The 14,028-nt window shown below is 57.2% G+C and overlaps 1 protein-coding gene across 6 annotated transcripts; it reads right to left on the bottom strand.

Moving 5' to 3' along the window:
* Positions 1 to 72: 72 nt before the first annotated feature.
* On the bottom strand, positions 73 to 13,820 carry CACTIN (cactin, spliceosome C complex subunit). Of its 6 annotated transcripts, none has more exons than XR_015166860.1 (11): positions 12,172 to 12,701; positions 9,297 to 9,786; positions 8,643 to 8,738; positions 8,012 to 8,157; positions 6,995 to 7,157; positions 6,800 to 6,914; positions 3,255 to 5,354; positions 2,427 to 2,549; positions 2,066 to 2,346; positions 911 to 1,569; positions 73 to 395 (listed from the first exon to the last, which is right to left on the bottom strand). XR_015166860.1 is itself a non-coding variant. In XM_086410186.1 (10 exons), the coding sequence occupies exons 1-10, from the start codon at positions 12,342 to 12,344 to the stop codon at positions 1,079 to 1,081; spliced, it is 2,271 nt and encodes a 756-aa protein (XP_086266312.1). In that variant the 5' UTR covers positions 12,345 to 13,820; the 3' UTR covers positions 73 to 1,078. The 6 variants fall into 6 exon arrangements, 1 of the variants encoding a protein (XP_086266312.1); XR_015166856.1 differs by having other exon boundaries at positions 3,255 to 3,447; XR_015166858.1 differs by lacking the exon at positions 2,427 to 2,549 and having other exon boundaries at positions 2,066 to 2,393; positions 3,255 to 3,447.
* Between the last annotated feature and the right edge of the window lie 208 nt (positions 13,821 to 14,028).

Below are 14,028 nucleotides of genomic sequence, written 5' to 3'. Positions count from 1 at the left end.
ATGTTAGCCATGTGGACAGCTGGGTGTGGATATGGGCATTGAGGGCGGGAACGCGAAACGACCTCTGCAGCATTTCTGACAATCTAAAATTATTCTAAAATAAAATGTTTCTTTAAAAAACATGCACTCTCACAAGTAGACCAATTAAAGGAAAATAAACAAGATTTTTCTCCCCCCACCTAAAAAAATCTTTGTAGAGAAACAACCTGAATTGTACATATTTCCAGATGAAATAAGGTGTCTGGACCACGCTGTCTGAGTAGTGGAGGCAGCCCTTCAGGCTTCTTCTCACTTGAGGCTGGAAATGTCTCCATAAGAAATTGTTAAAAAGCAGCCTGTTTCTGGGGCGGGGCAGGGGCGGGGGCCGGCCTGGGGCCCCACTGGCGCTCTGTGACCTGGTGAGAGATCGTACCTGTCAGACTCTCCACTGTCCCCATCCAAGACTCGGGGACAAGGAGGGTGGCTCTGGGTGGCATCCTTAAGGGACAGGAGAATGCCCAGGCCAGACGGGGCCCCCGGAGCGGCAGCTATGGAAGGATATTGCTCCCAGACTTGACAGTGGGCAGTAACGGGACCTCTGTGCCCATGGGGAGGAGACTGACCCCCAGCCAGCACAGGGGGTGAGCTAGGGCACCTGAGAGCTCAGACATCCCTGGATGGCCTCTTGGGGAGCATGCACTCAAGGCCCTGGAGCCTGGGTCCCACTGGTCCCACACCCACCCGTCAGCGACCTGGGCCAGTGAGTGCCCTGCCAGCCCTGAGGCCCTGACTTGAGATGGCTGATGTGGGGCCTGTCTCACTTGGGGCTCAGCGTCAGCCCAGGGACCGAGGTCTGGCGACACCTGCCGGGTCCCCTGGGCTCTGAAAACCCCCTAGCAGCCCCTCCAGTGTGTCAGTGCCACAGGCCCACCTGTCTGTGCGTCCCCTCAGCTTTCCCAGGTAGGCTTCGCAGGGAAGTGGGACCTGTTCATGCAGGGAAGTGGGGGGCGCCCTGCGAGGACCAGGCCCCGCCAGGGGAGGCTGCCGGCTCTGCACAAGCCCTCTCTGGGTCGTGGGGCTCCAGGAGGGGTCCCGGCCATCACCGCCGGTAGCGGTAGCGTTTGAAGTGGAACCAGAGCTGGAAGATGCCGTTGGCAAACTGGCAGCGGAAGCCGTGGCGGTGCGAATACTCCCACTCGCGGTTGACGATCTTGAAGGCGATGTCCTCGTAGGGCGGCCCAGCATGGAAGCGGAGCGTGGCGAAGTCCTTGTTGTCGGCGCAGGCCTCTAGGAAGTACTCGGGCGTGGAGCGCTTGTCGATGAGATCGGGGTAGAAAATGTTGAACTTGTAGCCCTGCACGATCTTGGGTGGTGGGTTGTCGAAGTCGTAGTGCGTCTGGTTGTACTTGTTCCACTCGAAGCCGGTGTGCACGCGGTTGAAGAAGCGCGGCTTGCGCGGCCGGTACTTGTCTGCCCACAGGTAGGCCTTGCCGGTCAGTGGCATCTCCACGCTGAACTGGGCCTCGTCCTGGCCCATGCCCTCCTTGGCTCGCCGGAAGAAGATGTCCTCTGCACTCTCGCTGGCGTCGCCTGCAGGGAGTGAGGTGGGGGGCGCGTTACCTGGGACCCCGGACACCCCCCTCCGGCCTCCCTGCCTGTCACACTCCCTGCTCCCGGCCTGCCTGCCCTGTGCCCCCTGTCCTCCCAGGTGGGCACCAAACACCACGTGTCCCCTTGCTGAGTTGCCCAAAGGGCCTGGTAGTTAGAGGCCCGCATGGGGACATTGGATCCGGTCTCCCCGAGGCGGTTTCTCCTCTGTGCCAGGAATGATGGCTGCCCCGGGAGGCCCAGGCCCTGGCCCACGGGCCATGTAAGGAGCTCAGAGCAGAGCCGGGCACTGGAGGTAACCACCACCATCCCTGTGTCCTTTGGACAAACAAGCAAGTGAACAAAGGGACACTCAGGAGAGCTGGAGGAGGATCCAAGCGGGTTCAAGGACAATGCCCCCTTCTCCGCTGGGAAGCCCTGCCCTTGCCCACCCCATAAACAGGGAAGCCCCACCTCTTGCTGCACCCCCACCGCGCACCTGTGACCTGAAGCTGTTGCCGCGACAGCTGCAGGCGCTGCAGGTCCTCGTCCGGCTCCAGCACGTGGGCATCCAGCGGCAGCTCATGAGCTGTGAGCAGCCGCGGGCTGTACTTGCCGGCGTCATAGTCGTCTAGGCTCTGCTGGATCAGGTCCTCCTCCATGAGCACCGCCTCCCCATCCGCCTCGCCCTCCGCTGGCGTGGCCCCTTCGGCCTCCGGCTCTGCAGGGCCGCCCTCCGAGGGCCCAGGCGGAGTAGGGGCTGGGTCCTCAGGCTCCAGGCTGCAGAAGAGGGCTGGGCTGAGCAGGGCCGGTGGCGGAAGAGGGTCCTGGGGAGCAGGGACAGACAGGCCAGGACTTACCTGTGGCCAGGAGATGGTGGCTCCTGCTTGAGGATGGGGAATAGCGGCTCGCTCTCCACGCCCTGCTCCTGCTTCAGCTTGTACAGCTTCTGCCGCAGCACATCCTGGTGCCGCTCCCGGAGCCTGGGGGGCAGGCCAGGCAGTCATCCGGAAGCCCCATGGGGAAGGCCCCTACCCAAGATTTCTCATGACTCCCAATTTGCAGCAAGGACCAGGTTGAGGGCAGCAAGGGGCTGCAGCACAGACACCAGGAGGGGTCAGGTCCCTGCCCTGGGCCGGAAAAGGACCACGGACTGGTGATGCTATGCTAAGTCACTTCAGTTGTGTCCGACTCTGTGTGATCCCACAGACGGCAGCCCAACAGGCTCCCCCGTCCCTAGGATTCTCCAGGCAAGAACACTGGAGTGGGTTGCCATTTCCTTCTCCAATGCATGAAAGTGAAAAGTGAAAGTGAAGTCACTCAGCCGTGTCAGACCCTCAGCGACCCCATTGACTGCAGTCCTCCAGGCTCCTCCATCCATGGGATTTTCCAGGCAAGGGTACTAGAGTGGGGTGCCATTGCCTTCTCCGAGGAAGAGGATAAATTTAGAAGTGACTGCATTCTGTGGCAGACAGGAACTGTGTTTACACGATGGTCCCATCACGCAGAGAATTCAAACACTGGGAGAGTGGAGCCTGTGGATGGGGCAGGCAGTGGCCTCTGGGGCTTTCCGTGATGTCTATTAACCCAGGAAAACAAAGACCAAGTGCTCAGTGGAGGCTGGAAGGAAGGTGGGAAGGCGGCTGGGAGCTGGTGGGGGTGCCCCCAGCGAGGCCCCACCTGCTTACCTGGCACGTGCCATGTGGGCTCGCAGCTGCTGGAGCAGGCTCTCCCAGTAGCCCATGTCCAGGTTGGGTCCTCCAGCCCGGATCTTGCCCTCGATGCCCTGGAAGATGACCTGCAGCTGGCTGTATGTCTTCCCCTTGAAGACTGACTGCACGTCGGAACTGACTGAGGCGTTGACCCCCTCTCGCCGCTCACCTGCAGTGGGGCAGAGGTGGCTCAGGTAAGGGCTGGGCCCAGGCCCTAACCCCTCACATTTGAGAGGCCCCAGATAGCGAGGCACAGGCTGACTGACCCCTGTCCCTCACACTGGCTGGCTTCCTTGTTTGTGGCTCATCAGACAGCAAGCTGTGTACACTCCCGCCCAGCCCCAGGGCCTCTGCACATGCCATGCAAGCTTTCCACCAGCAGTAAGTTTTCCCCATGAAGCTGGCCTCCTACATCCCAGCCATCCTCAGTCCTGAGACAATGTCCCGTCCACTGAGAGGCCATCCACAGTCACCAGCCTCCTCCCTTGGCCTAAGGGCCTAACTCTCAGTTTCCCAAGGGCGGGGACCTCCAGCTGCTGTTGGCTTAGCACTGTGCTGGGCTGGGTGAATGTAGGGCAGGCAACCAGCTCATGTTCCCTGCTCAAAAGCTGGCTTCTCCAACCCCTGCCAGTGGACAGAAGGTCAGTTAATCAGACAGGGTCAAGAAGAACCCAAGTCCCTTCAGCCAACCAACGTGGGACCCTGCAACCAGCAGTTGGGCTCCCAAGCAGCACTGGCTTCAGTGGGACCTGTAGGACCAGCAGCCTGGCTGTGGTCTCTCGCAGGTGCAAATACATCACGGGACCAAAACCGAATCTGGCAGCAGCCTTCACACCCAGCCAGGCAGGACCGTGTCCTGCACTGACTCAGATGTAAGCCAGGCCTCTGCCTGTTGACACAGTGAAAACTTAACAATCCACAGAAGCCACAGGCACTAAGCCACTGTCTAAAGGACCTAAGGGGGCTTTAACAGGGTGGGGAACTGAGGAGGCCACAGGGGTGTCTGAGGACCCACTTTCTCCTGCAACCCTACTGTATAGTGAGGATTCCCCAGCTACAAAGGTGAGAAGGGGAGGTGATGGGAGGGGAAAAGAAAAAAAAAGGAGGACTTTCCTGAAGGTCCAGTGATTAAGACTGTGCTTCCACTACAGTGGGTTCAAGTTCAATCCCCAGGTGGGGAAGTTCCACATGCAGTGCGCCTGGGGGTGGGGCAACAGGAAAGAAAAAAGAAGAGAAGGAAAAGAAGGAAGGAAAGGAAAGGGCCAGTTTAACTGGAAAGGGGGAAGGCTGCTATCCTCAGGGCTCTGGGAACAGTGGGGTCACACCTCTCAGCTCCCCTCCTCTCTCAGAAATCAGGCCCAAAGCAAACACACTTGCTCTTTGAGGACACCTGGAGCCACCTGGGGCCCCAACCACAACAACGCAGGGGGAAAGGGGACAGAGGGGTCACTGATGCAGTGGGGATGGGGAGGGGCCAGGAGGGGCCAGGAGGGGCCATGGGCCAGGCACTTGGGGAGCTCTGGAAACGGGGCGGGGGTACGGGACCAGGGATAGACACTTGGCACAATGCCCCTTCACTTTCCTGCAGCCTTGGGGTGGGGCTGTGCTTCAGAAAGAAAACAGCCAGAGCCAAGCTCCAGCCCCAGCCCTGCAAACACCAGTGAGGGGAGAGGAAATGCTTCCTGACATTTGGGACACCAACCATTTCCTGCCTCGCTCTAGAAGTTACTGGAGGGTGCAGGGCCAAGCTGCAGAAAAGAGCCGTGGGGTCCCAGAAAGCAGGGTTCCACTGCTGGTGCGAAGGCAGGAAGCCCTAGAAGGGTGGTGGCGGACAACCCCACCCTCAGGGGAACAGGGAGGAAGGGCCCAGGGAGGGGGGCAGGGGGCCGGATGGGAGCCTCCCAGGTGTCTGGCCCCCTGAGGAGTGAAGCGGAAGGTGGGGTCATTGGTGAAAAATCCCCCATGCGTTCCATAGTCCTGAGCTGAGGCGTCAACTCCATAAAGGTGGATGCTGTTTTGAATGTTTGACGACCGTGTGCTCACTTCTCTTCTGGAAACCCTCCGGGAGGTTGTCCCCTGTGCACAGGAAGAACACCCAGGCTCTGGGGAGGCTGCTGACCACCCCTGGTGGCCAAGCTACTCACTCACTGGCCTGGGTGTGCCCCTAGAGTCATGCCCCAGGCTGTCATCCAGTCCAAGGGGCTTGCGGCACCTCTCAACCAGCACCTCTGCCAACCAAGCAGCTGTTTCTGGACGTTTCTCTGTTGTTGTTTTGGGGTTTTTTTGGTCGTACTGAGAGGGTTGTGGGAGCTTAGTTTCCCGATCAGGGAGAGAACCCGGGGCCTGCAGCAGTGGGAACGCTGGGTCCTAACTGCTGTGCAGCCGTGAAAGTTCTCTGGACATGCACTGCTGATGGCAGAGCCCCTTCCTTTCTCTGGGACTCACTACAGGATGCGCCCCGAGAGGAGGGCTGACAGAAACACAACTCCACTTTTGAAGATAAAGGATGCTCCCCCTCTAAGAGGAAGGAAACAGCCCCGACCACCCCGTCTGAGCAGCATGTACACAGGCTCAGGGGACACAGGGCGCCTGTCCCTCAGCTGCCGTGGGTGGGCAGCGAGATACGGGGCTGAGAGCTTAGCGACACAGGCTCAAGGCCCCCAGGAGCTGGATGCCGTTAAAGCCAGTGGCTTCAAGGGGCAGGGGCAGTGGGGCTCCTGTGGTTGCTGGCAGGCTTTTATAACGGTGGCTCTCAACCACAGTTGAACCTGCTTCCTCTCAGGGGCCACTGGGCCATATAGGGAACATCTGTGATTGTCACGACTGGGAGCTCTTGGCACTGAGTAGGTGGGGGCAGGGAGGCTGTCCACACACCACAGGGCCCAGGACAGGCCCACAGAAAATGGTCTGGGCCCAGATGTGAGCAGTGCTATGGGGGGAGACACTGTTTTAGAGTTTATCCTCTTTGCAATTATATGCATGTAATCATTTTGAAGAAAAGAAAAGCAATTAAAAAGGAACACAGATTTCCTTAGTGGTCCAGCGGTTAAGACTTGGAGCTTCCACTGCAGGGTGCATGAGTTTGATCCCTGGTCAGGGAACTAAGACCCCACAAAACACATGGCGTGGCCAGAAAAACCTCCCAAACAAGAAAAAAGCCCTCCATATAGCACAGGTTCCTACCAAGTGGAGTCGGGTCCTGTTCTCACTGAAACAGATTGAGCCTCCAGTAAAAACTTAACACCCAAACAGAAGAGTCCTACTGGTGCTGATACCACAGAGCCCAAGTGTAGGCGACTGTTTAAAGGAAGCCCTTGACACTGCTGGGTGAGACTCCCCCACCAGCAGAAGAGCCCCTCACTTAGCACCAGCTGCTCCTGATGGCTTGCAGAGGCCTGATGAGGCTGTGGCTACCCCAGGGGGGAGGCAGAGACTTGCAGAGAATCGGGTCTTCTGTGGAGCCACCTGACCTGCTCCTACCAGACCCAGAGGTGCGACACTGCTGGCCTGGCCCACATTACCTGGCCCCTTGCCCGAGGCCTCTAGCTTTCGGAGCTTGGAGATCTCGTCCTCTGTAATGATTGTCATGTCCCTCCAGAAGTCTGCGTTCTTGCCCTGCTCGAGTTCCATGTAGACCTGGAGGAGGGGGCACGGCTGGTGTGAGGGCATGCCTGGGGCCTGGAGGTGGTGGTGGGGGGGCACACCGCAGGGCGCACCTGGATGTCCTCTAGCAAGTCCTCCATGTCAGCCACCGTGAGGCCGTTGAGGAAGGTATAGGGCTCATGCATCTCCACGGCCAGGTCGTCATCCTCAGCACTGATGTACTTGGCCAGCAGGTCGATGGGCTTGGCCCGTCCGTCCCGGATGCGGATCTTGGACCTGCCAGGGAGCAGAGGGCAGAGTCAGAGCCAGGGCCGTGTCCTCACTCCCAGACTGGGAGCCAGGAGAGGAGCCCAGCCCGCTGTGGGCGGCGGTCAGGGAAGGCTTTGTGCAAGAGGAGGCATCAGGCCGAGAAGCAAGAAAAGTTGGAAAGCACAGGCCCTGAAAGAGGCAGAGACAGGACAAGGTGGGGTCTGAAGAACAGTGGGTGGGCCACGAGAGAGGAGCAGAGAGGACAGCCCGGGCGAAAGATCTAAAGCCTCAGTGCTGTGCATGGGGACGGGCATCAGAGGCTAACCCTGTTCCAACCCCAGAGAACCCTGTGACCAGGCGGGTCTGAGCCCCTGGGGACTGTGGGTAGCCAGGTGAGTAGGGGCCAGGCCTGAGGCTCGCACAGCCCACATGACCTCAGACAACTCTTGACACCTCAGGAGCCTCGCTTTCCTTGTTTGTAGATGAAGCTGATGAGCAAAACGCCTCAAAGGTTGCGGACAGCCAGGGCCTAGCCAGTCAGGGCTGGTTGGTACCCTCTACTCAGCCGTATGTTTGTACCACCCGCAGCACCTGGCATCACGGGGTGAGAGTGCAATGATGAGGGAAGCAGACAGAAAGTGAGTCAGGATGGGCCCTGAGGAGGTGCGAGGTGCAAGCTTGAGGGCCAAGGGGGCAGGGTGGGGAGCAAGGGTGGGTCCCACCCCCTCAGGTCCAGGAGCAGGGGGCGTCTAGGAGGAGGAGGGGCATGTCCAGGAGCAGGAGGAGGGGCGAGCCCAGGAGCAGAAGGGGGAAGAGGAAGGGCAGGTTTAGTAGGAGCAGGGGCGGGCCCAGGAGGAGGAGGGGTTGGGGAACCCAAGCACCGAAGCTTGGCCTGCTGCAGGTGAAAGTTGTCTTCCTGCTCCTCCCAGGTCTTGAAGTGCTCCGCCTCCTTCTCTCGCTGCAGCATCTCCAGCTCCTGCTCCCGCATGGCCTTCTCTCGCTCCCGCTCCAGCCGCAGCTGCTTCACCTGAGGGCACATGCAGAGAATGAGGGGGGGACAGCAGACGACGGGGTCTCGTGGGGTCTGCCCTTATCCTCTCAGCCTGTGGGGTTCCCCAAGGTTTGGGGGGCGGGGTACTGTTCCTGGCGCCTGGCCCCAGTGGGCTGGCCCTGGACACAGGAATCCATCCAGGGATGCCTGAAGCTCTGGACAGACCCTGGGGCAGAAGGGAACCCTCTTTCTACTAGAGACACAGTAGCTTTAGTGGCCAGGGCTGCTCTGGCCACCCAGCAGGGAGGGCCTTAGAATAAATCCTGGAGGCCAGCAAAGCTGAGGTACTGTCACTGCCTGAGCCTCTGGATCCAGCCATGCCTGAGGCCAATCTCCCCTGAATTTTCCACGAAAGCCAATCAGGTCCCCCTGGACTTAAGCCAGGGTGAGCCAGACTCACTTTCTGTCTGCTTCCCTCGGATCCCTCAGGAGGGAAGCAGGAAACCCCAGGGCGCCCCCACCTTTTGCAGCTCCAGACGGTTGTCTTCCTGGATCCTCTTGTTCCGCTCCTTTAGCTCCTTCTCCTCCAGGTGGCTGATCCCCTTCTTCTCCAGGGCCTGGAAGGGCCAACCACACTCCCGCTGAGACAGATGCCTCCTCCCACCACCCTCCCTGGGAACATCCAGCACAGCCTCCTACACTTCATAACTGCTCTACCAGGTGGGGACCCACCAGGCCGAAGCACCTGCTCTGCTGATGTGGGGTGTGAGGCTGAGGGATTCCGCTGCCTGAAGGAACTGCGGCCTGCAGAATTGGCTCAGTCCACTCCAGCATCATGGAGCTCTGTCTGCCCTGACCATGGAATCCCACCCTGCATGTGATGCTGAGACCCTGTTCTCCCATTCTGCCTGAGGTTAGGCTGGTTCTGTGGGTGGAGGGCCTGAAATTTTACACCATAGGAGAGTGTCATCAGAGGAGAAGCCGGCGGAAGCTGGTGTGTGTGCTCGTGCAGGCACACAATGTCAGTGGCAGGTACAACCTGGGCACATGCACTGGGAATGCTAAACAATGTCTTTGGAAATAAGCTGTAACCAGTGTATGAAGCAAAAAGACAGAAAGGACTGGCAAGCAACATGAGCAGGACTAAGGGCCCAGCCTGGCTGCCCGAGGCTCACCTTGTTCCAGATGAAGGTGCCCAGCAGGTTGTTGTCACCAAAGGGGTTGTCGGTGTTGGTATAACCCATGTACTCCTCGCCCCAGCCCATCTTCTCCCGTTTCTTCCGCTCCTTGGCCTCCTTCTTGGCCAGCCGGCGTGCCCGCTTCTCCTCGGGAGTCTCGAAGGCCTTCATCAGCTCCTCCTGCTGCTTCCGTTCTTCTCGCAGCCGCAGGCGTTCCTGCAGGCTCTGTTGCTGGCTCAGGGCTGCTGCCGCTGCCTCCCGGGGGCTCTGTGAGTGGTCCCTGGATGCGGAGCTGGACGCTGAGGAGCCTGGGGACCAGGAACATGTCCGTTGCTGCCGCTGCCGGCGAGCCCATTGGCCCCGCTGCTGATGCTGCTGCTCATCGCTTGAGTCAGACTGAGAGGAGTGGTCCTGGGCATGCCGGTGGGCAGGAAAGGGGCTCCGGGTCTGCCTGCCTTGCCGTGGTCGCTCCTCTTCTGAATCTGACCTGTGGAGGGAACCCGTGAAGCTCTGCTTGCCGCCAGCTGGCCAGTCACCTGTCCCACTGCCACTGACTGGGCAGGCACCTGCTGGGGGCCAGGAGCTGGTTTAGGTTCTGGGAACATAGCAGTAACCCAAACACTGATGGTCCCTGCTTCTGTGGGGCTCACATCAACAAATGTGACACTAGATGGGACCATGAGCCACTAGGATAGTGACAGTGCATTAGGGCGTGCAGAGGCCAGAGAGGAGCTCGCTAAGAAGGTGACATTGGAGGAGTGTCAGGGAGCTACGGGGAGATCTGGAGAGAGTGATGGGGCAAAGGCCCTTGGGCAGGAATTCATTTGGCACATTTAAACAGCAGCAGGCAGGCCTGTGTAACTGGAGCAGAGTGAGTGAGGGGGAGAATGGGAGGGAGGGCAGGAGGGCAGGTGGCCTGGGCCAGATGGTGAGAGAACTATAAGCTCTGTCCAAGGTGTCCAGGGGGCTTCCCTGGTAGCTCAGTCGTAAAGAATTTGCCTGCAATGCAGGAGACATGGGTTTGATCCCTGGGTTGGGAAGATCCCCTAGAGAAGGAAATGACAACCTACTCCAGTATTCTTGCCTAGAGAATTCAATGGACAGAGGAGCCTGGTGGGCTACAGTCCATGGGGTTGCAAAAAGAGTCAGATGCAAATTAGCAACTAAACAACAATAACAAGGTGTCCAGGGAGGGTTTACAGAAAGAAGGTGGTGTTTGCCGGCTCTATAGGACAGGCAGGAGCAAGACTGGCGGGAATACAGAGCCTTGACAGGGCAGGTGAGGCGGGCAGGCAAAGTAACGAACCCTGGGGATAGATTCTTTAATGTTGGGGGCCTTTGAGCAACTAAATCTGTCTTTATTTTGTCCAATGCTCCACCCATTAAGCTCACGAGAAAAAACTTACACCTTGAAAACCAATTATTTGGCATTACTTAAACAAAAACTACAAACTTGGTCAAATCTTCATAAATGACATTGATTTTCATGACCTATCTAGAGTGGCTGATTCTTGTGAGTAACTAAAATCTTAGAAACCAATAGGTGACAATAACAATTTATTGCTACCCACAAACCACTGCTAAAACATCAACATTAAATATTAAACCAGAGTCAGCAAACTTTTTCTGTGAAGAGCCAGATGGTGGATGGCAAAGTAAGTCAACTTGGCTATCACAGGGCAAAAGTGGCCCATGAACAGCACATGAACTAACTGGCATAAGTTTATTCAATAAAATTTTATTTCTAGACACCAAAACTTGAATATCATGTACTTTTAATGTGTCATGAAGTACTACTCTATTGTCTTTCCCATCCCACCCCCTCCCCTCGACATTTAAACATGTAAAAGCTATTCTTGGTTCTAGGCTGTAGTTTACCAAATACTGGTTTAAACCATCTCTTTACTATTTTCACTCCGTTTGTCTTCCTGGAATTCCTGGGTGACAGTGATCTTATGAGACTCAAAAGGAAAAGCCACCTTCTCAAACCTAGAGGGTGATCAGTGGATGACAGCCACCCTGGCTATGGTGTGGAGAACAGGCTGGAGGGATGGGGAGACAGTGCATGCTTCCAGAGCCCCTGTGGAGATCCTTAGGGCACAGATGACAGAACTTGGATGAAAGTGGGGCAGGGACTGCCATTTACAGGCTGAGCCAGCAGTAGAACCCAGCTCTGAGAGTCAGTCCCTATCTCCATGCTGATTCCCTTGTGTAGGAACAGATTCAAGCAGACTCAAGCCAAGTCTGGTCAGGTGCCCCATCTCCAGAAGAAAAGGGCTGTGGGCAGATGGGAAGCTGAGCAACAAGTCCGAGGACTCAACGGAGTCCTGCCACCTGTCATCAACGGTTCTTCTCTCTTACACCCCAGGAACATGTGTTGTCACTTTTACTTCGGAAATCCCTCTCAAATCTACCCACTTTCTCACTGTACCTTCCCACAGCCTCCCCTCGAGAAAGCCATCCTCATCTGTTGCCTGGACAACTGTTACTACGTTCCTGCTCCTTGGTGTCACTCCTGCAGTCCCGCTGAGTCCCTTCTCCAGGCGAAAACCAGTGGGAATTGTGCAAGGTAATCCAGACATCACTTCTTGGTTCGAAATACTCCACAGCTCCCTGCTGCCCTCTTAAATAACCCTCAAATGCTTCAACGGTACACAAGCCTGCACGATCTGGTCTCCCGCTTCCTCTCCGACCTCATCGATTCCCCAACTCCTCGCTCCTGGAGCCTCTCGCTTTCCTATCGCTGCCTGGTCAATTCCGACGTCCTCAGACGTCCCCCTTTTCAGGAAGCCCTCCCTGACTAGCTCGAAGGGCTTTCAGCTCCCCTAAGGCTGGAGCTGGACCTCCAGCGCGGCTTACACAACTACCCTACCTACGATCCCGACTCCTCCGCCTCCGTCTGCGTCGTCCCTCGTCGTCTCGGCTACGCCGGTTTCGCCGCCCATGGCTTCCGCTCCGACTTCGGCTCCGATTCCCGCTCCAGCTCCGTTGCCTTCGACCCCTGCGACCAGCCGACCGCGAGCGCGAGCGTGTATCCCGACCCATCGGCTGGGACGGTGGCGACGGCGCTGACACAAATACCCGGGGCCTGTGCCGGGGGCCTTCCTCGCTTGTGGCGCGTGCCTGGTTGCCCCGCCCACGCCTGAGCAGGGAGATTGGAACCCATCCTGTCGCCCCATGCCGCGGGGACTTCGACCCTCCTTAACCTCTCCACTGTCCTCAGTGTGGCCTAAGTGATGGACTCCGGCCGGACTGTCGCCGCCAGAATTTGGGATTCGCTCTTCAGGCAATACTAGGGGCAGGCCCAGGTGGGTCCTAGCGCCTTAGCGAATCAGAGGGGCAGTGGGCGGAGCAAATGCGAAAGGCTGATCCTCTGTGAGAGTCCTCATCATGCTACACCACTGCCAATACCTGTGTTTCTTGGATTAAGCTTTGAAAAAACACTTCCATAACGTCTTAAGTTCCTCATTAACTCATTTTATAGATTGGGAAATTGAGGCTAAGAGAGAGAAAGTCACGCCAAAATCCCGCCCCCAATGAGCCGGTGTGGAGCTCATTGGTGGCCCATCCGGCTTTGTCCTGTGGGTGCTGGCAAACCGTGGGAGGGCTTTGAGCGGGCAGGGATATCAGGGGTCTTTAGGTGGAGTCCCTGCAGGGCCGTTAGGCAGGGGCAAGACCACAAAGGGGTGAGAGTGGAAGCCCGAAATCTGGAGGAGCCCAAAGTCCTGCTCTGAGTTCCCCAAACCCCACCCCCAGGGGATGGTGCTTAATTCTTTAAGCCAACTCTTTAAATGTGTAGAACACAACTTCCAGACACCATCCTAGATGCTAGCTTTGCATATTCTGCTTAGTGCTGCAGCGCGGGTTGGAGGGTGGCGGCATGGAGGCAACCCTTGATAACTGCCTGTCTTGGGATGTGGGTTGTCCTGGTGACAGGCTGGCCCAAAACGTTATTTTCCCCACCCGGAGGCATCCTTGAGTATATCTCCTCTCTGACCATAAGGGGAACATAGTCGTGATCGCCTAGTCTCGTGTACCAACGAGCTGTGCCATCTGTGTCTGGGATCAAAACTGGGTTGTCAAGGGCTTGCTTAGAGACAGAATCTTGTCTTCAATGCAGTGTTTCTCAAATTGGGAGTCAGGGAGAAATATTTTCCCCTTAAAAGGGGTCCATGCATTACTCAGACGGACTGGCAGAACAATCTCTGGGGAGTGTTTGTTCCTGAGGTCAGCTTTTATTTATTTAAAAAAATCTTTTTGGCCAGGCGGCATGTGGGAGTCGCTTCAGTCGTGTCCGACCTGCACGACCCCATAGAGGGCAGCCTACCAGGCTCCCCCGTCCCTGGGATTCTCCAGGCAAGAACACTGGAGTGGGTTGCCATTTCCTTCTCCAATAGATGAAAGTGAAGTCGCTCAGTCGTGTCCGACCCTCAGCCACCCCATGGACTGCAGCCCAACAAGCTCCTCCGTCCATGGGATTTTCCAGGCAAGAGTACTGGAGTGGGGTGCCATTGCCTTCTCCCTTAGTTTTCGACTAGTAATCAAATCTGCGTCCCCTGTGGTGGAGCCTTAACCACTGGCTTGTCAGGGGAGTCCCCTGTGGTCAGCTTTTAAAAAATTTTTTTGAGCAGAAGTGGAAGCCAATGCTACTAAAGCATTTGGGTCCGTTGTTGATTTTATTTATTGTGATTCTTACTAAGGTTTCTTTGTGTTCTCCTTCAAAGTCAGT

The sequence above is a fragment of the Bos grunniens genome, chromosome 7 (assembly GCF_055505025.1).
Source record: "Bos grunniens cultivar Pamir isolate PY7600 chromosome 7, Bosgru_T2T1.0, whole genome shotgun sequence".
NCBI lineage: Eukaryota > Metazoa > Chordata > Mammalia > Artiodactyla > Bovidae > Bos > Bos grunniens.
This window is presented reverse-complemented; position numbering and strand designations above follow the sequence as displayed.